The 3902-nt window shown below is 43.6% G+C and overlaps 1 protein-coding gene across 1 annotated transcript in view; it reads right to left on the bottom strand.

Annotated features, from left to right (window-relative positions):
- Window positions 1-3902, bottom strand: part of ATP13A4 (ATPase type 13A4) — a 124055-nt gene that overhangs the window by 5243 nt on the left and 114910 nt on the right. The window contains exon 28 of the mRNA XM_015562805.1: window positions 2674-2754. Within this exon, the coding sequence (XP_015418291.1) occupies window positions 2674-2754 (81 nt within the window). The remainder of the gene's footprint in view (window positions 1-2673; window positions 2755-3902) is intronic.

Raw genomic sequence — 3902 nt, 5'->3', positions numbered from 1 at the left:
AGAGTGAATGAATACGCGAATACCCGAATGGTTGGTAGATACAAAGTAAGAAATGATAAGTACCACAGAGATAATAGAATAATCGTAGCTTATATCTACCAAGATTACTTACTACATGCATTTCACCGTTCACATTTCATGCTCACAGTTACCCTTGAGGTAAGGTGTCATTATTATACTATTTTACAAGTGAGGAAACAGAGATACAGAGAAGTGGAGTAGCAAATACTACCCTAAGTCGGGGAGCAAGAAAGGGTGAAGCCAGGATTCAAACACAGGTAAACTACCCCCAGCTTATGCTCCTAACTGCAACTATGCTGACTGTGGAATGGGTTCCTGCAAGGGGACTGCAGCAGATCTTGTTGCTCTGTTAGCCCTACAACTCATTCCTCCCAACTCTTCCCTGCTTGCCTAAAAGGAAAAACAAACACATAGTCTAAGCCAATCTGTCTAACGTTTTGGTACAAATCCACTTTCCCAGAATCCTTTTCTACTGAGGATGCCAAGGAGACACAGTTATAACCAATGAGCATAAGCAAAAGCCTGCAGGTGGGCTGTCGGATTTTTTTTGTTCACTGGTAACAGATTCCTACTCGAAGGAAAAAACTTGCTAGTGCCTCCCTTCCTTTTTTCCCTGCACCGAAAACAGACGCAATGCCCAGCTGTGCAGAAGCTATCTGGGCGCCGTAAGCAACAAGCAGACCAAGATCTAAGGCTAGTGGGACAGAAAGGTAAAAGAACGTGGATCCTGCCCTGACCAGTTTGGCTCAGTGGATAGAGCGTCGGCCTGCGGACTCAAGGGTCCCGGGTTCAATTCCAGTCGAGGGCATGTACCTTGGTTGCGGGCACATCCCTGGTGGGGGGTGTGCAGGAGGCAGCTGGTCGATGTTTCTCTCTCATCAATGTTTCTAACTCTCTATCCCTTTCCCTTCCTCTCTGTAAAAAATCAATAAAATATATTTTAAAAAAAGAATGTGGATCTCCCGTAAAACCCAGTCACTAAACCAGCCCTGAAGCCACTTACCTCCAATCTTCTTAAATGAGTCAATACATATCTTTATTGTTTAAACCACTGTTAGTTGGCGTTTGTTCCTTGCCTAACTGAGCTAGGCGTCTAGAAAGGTTCATGAAGAGCATAGTCCTGCAGCTGTGCCACTGAGAATAGATGAGCATTTTTTTAACTTAACTTTTTTAAAAGTATCTATTTTTTAATGTTGATAGTATTACCAGCATAGCATTTCAACACACAGGAGTGGAAAAGAGGTAATAGACAGAGGAAATAATGTGATTGTGGACAGGGACAAGATACATATTCCTTTAAAGGGCAAGGACTATCTTCCGCAATTCATTATGAGGACACCCCTGATGATGCTCTTTCATTAACTCGGTGGCTTTGGAAACCATATGCTGTAGCACAGTGCTTCTCAATGTGTGATCCCTGAACTAGCAGCACCAGAATCACCAGGAAACCTGGGAAATGAAAGTGTGTGCCTGCTCCAGACCTGCTGGGTCATGAAAGTTGGAGGCAGGGTGGACAACTGTGTTTTAACACGCCCCCAGGTGATTCCTGTGTCTAGTCACCTTGAGAAGCCCTCAAACTTGGGCATAGAGAGAGAAGCTCCAGTACCTTATTCTTTGTCTTATTCTACCACCCGTTCCTGTGCAATCTTTACCTTCCTCAGTAAGGAAGGTTTGTTGAGGTCTGCCTACAAAATACTGTGGGACATAAGGCTATAGTGCCCTCAGCCCTCCATGACGCCCCCTCATTGGAACAAGCCTGCCTTTGTAATGAAGGTGGGAATGGGGACAGATAGGGTCCTGCAGCTCACCTCTCCTTTGACATGCCTTTCGGGGGGCACCCCTCCTGACTAACAGTAAGTTTTGAAGAATGGAGATTGTGTCCAAAAGCACTGAAGGAGGACAGAGAGAACCACATAGCACAGATGAGGGCGGGTACAAGCTCATTAAGTGAGGAAATGGGAGCTGAAGAATAAAAGCCAGCAAAAGCTCACTAGGAATCTCATTTCCCATCTGTACAGTAAAAATGATACAAGTTCTTAAGTCAAAGAAGCCAGACACAAAAGGCCACATATTGTATGATTCCCTTTATATGAAATGTCCAGAATAGGCAAATCCATAGAGACAGAAAATAAATTAGTGGTTGACAGGGGCTAAAGGAGGAAGAAGGGGAGGTGTGGAGTGACTGCTAATGAGACAGGATCTTTTGGGGGGTGATGAGAATGTTCCAGAATTAGATAGTAGTGATGGTTGCACAATTCAATAAAAAATACTAAAAATCACTAAATTGTACACTTTTAAAAGGTAAATTTTAAAAGATAAAATTCCAAAAAATGAACTGAGTTGGGCCTTTATTTGTCAATTTTAGAAATAAACAGGACCCGCCATCCCCACCCCACCCCCAAAAAAGAAAGAAAGAAATGAACAGGACCTTAGCGGTCATAGTTCTAGTCTCCCAGATCCACTTTACAAGTGGGAACACAAACAGCTTGTTTTGAGCTCATCAGAGGAAGGCACTGTTGCTCATGTCGCCAAGAAAGGGAGCCCCTTGCACTGCTGAGCCTTGTCAGCTAAAGCTGTTCTTCCTTTTTCATACTCCCCTAAAATGTCACACACACACACACACACAGTGATCAGCAGCCTGAGGGCACTTACCTCCACAATAAGGGACACGATGAAATTGCAGCTGAGCATAATGACAATGCAGACCCTCCACAGGACAGGAGTGCAGAGCAACTGGCAGGAGATGAAGCACAGTTAGTCTGAAGACAAATATATGCTGGAAAATGTTCACATGTTCACAGTGTACACTTTCATAGGTTACAAATCACATATGCAATAGCCACATACATGTGTGTACATATTATACACATGTATAAGAGGTATGTTTTATGTATGTAAGTATTTCTATGCATGTATGCGCAGAAAGCAGTGTGGAAAAATTATACCCAATGATGCCAGTGATTTGGGGACTATGATAGCTACTTTTTTTTTTTTTAATCATCCTTTCTTTCTTCTTTTTTCTCTGTAATTTCTAAATTTCCTAAAATAACTCTGGTCACTTTACAACAAAAAATAATAGTAAAAGTATTTTTTGTTTGCTTGTGTTATTTTGTTTCCATGAGGGAATACAGGGATGTGGCTGTACTCCCAGGAGAATCTGAGGGCACACATGCCACTACCTGTCTCTTTTCCCACTTCCTCTCTATCTTCCCTAACCCCTCCCCAGGCTCAAGATAGATATGTTATATATGGATAGTAAATGGATGAATGAATGAATAAGAGAAACACAGCAAAGTGCACTGTACCCAACACTGCCTCTTACATTGCCTTTACACTGGTGAGAATAAAGACTGGTACAGCTCTATGGAGGGACATGCTATTAAAATTTAAAGTTCAAATTCATTTCTAGGAATTTACCCTAGAGATGTACTTGTACTTGGTTGGAATGATCCTATCTAATAAAAGAGTAATATGCAAATTAGCCATCACTCCACAACAAAGATGGCAGCACCCATAATGGCTGGGGTGGGATGCTAGTGGTGTCGTCCTGGCAATGCGAGCCCAGCGTCTGCACCCCAGTTGCATGGAGGAAGGGGAAAGGCTTCTGGCCAGAAGTCTGGGCACGGGACACTGGGCTCACCTTGCCCTCGGTGACACGAGCCCAGCATCCACTCCCCAGCTGCGTGGAGGGAGGGGAGGGGCCTCGGGTCAGAGCCAGGGTGCGGAACATTGGCGTCATTGCAGGCTTGGCTGAGGGACCCCCCTACCGTGCACAAGTTTCGTGCACCAGGCCTCTAGTATATGTATAAGGTTGTTTTATTGCAGCTTTGTTTGCAATAGTAAAAAATTTGAAATCTAAATGTTGATCAATAGAGGGACTA

Source organism: Myotis davidii, unplaced genomic scaffold, assembly GCF_000327345.1.
Source record: "Myotis davidii unplaced genomic scaffold, ASM32734v1 scaffold557, whole genome shotgun sequence".
Classification (NCBI taxonomy): Eukaryota; Metazoa; Chordata; class Mammalia; order Chiroptera; family Vespertilionidae; genus Myotis; species Myotis davidii.
The sequence above is the reverse complement of the archived record's forward strand: the minus strand, read 5'-3'. Positions and strand labels throughout refer to the sequence as shown.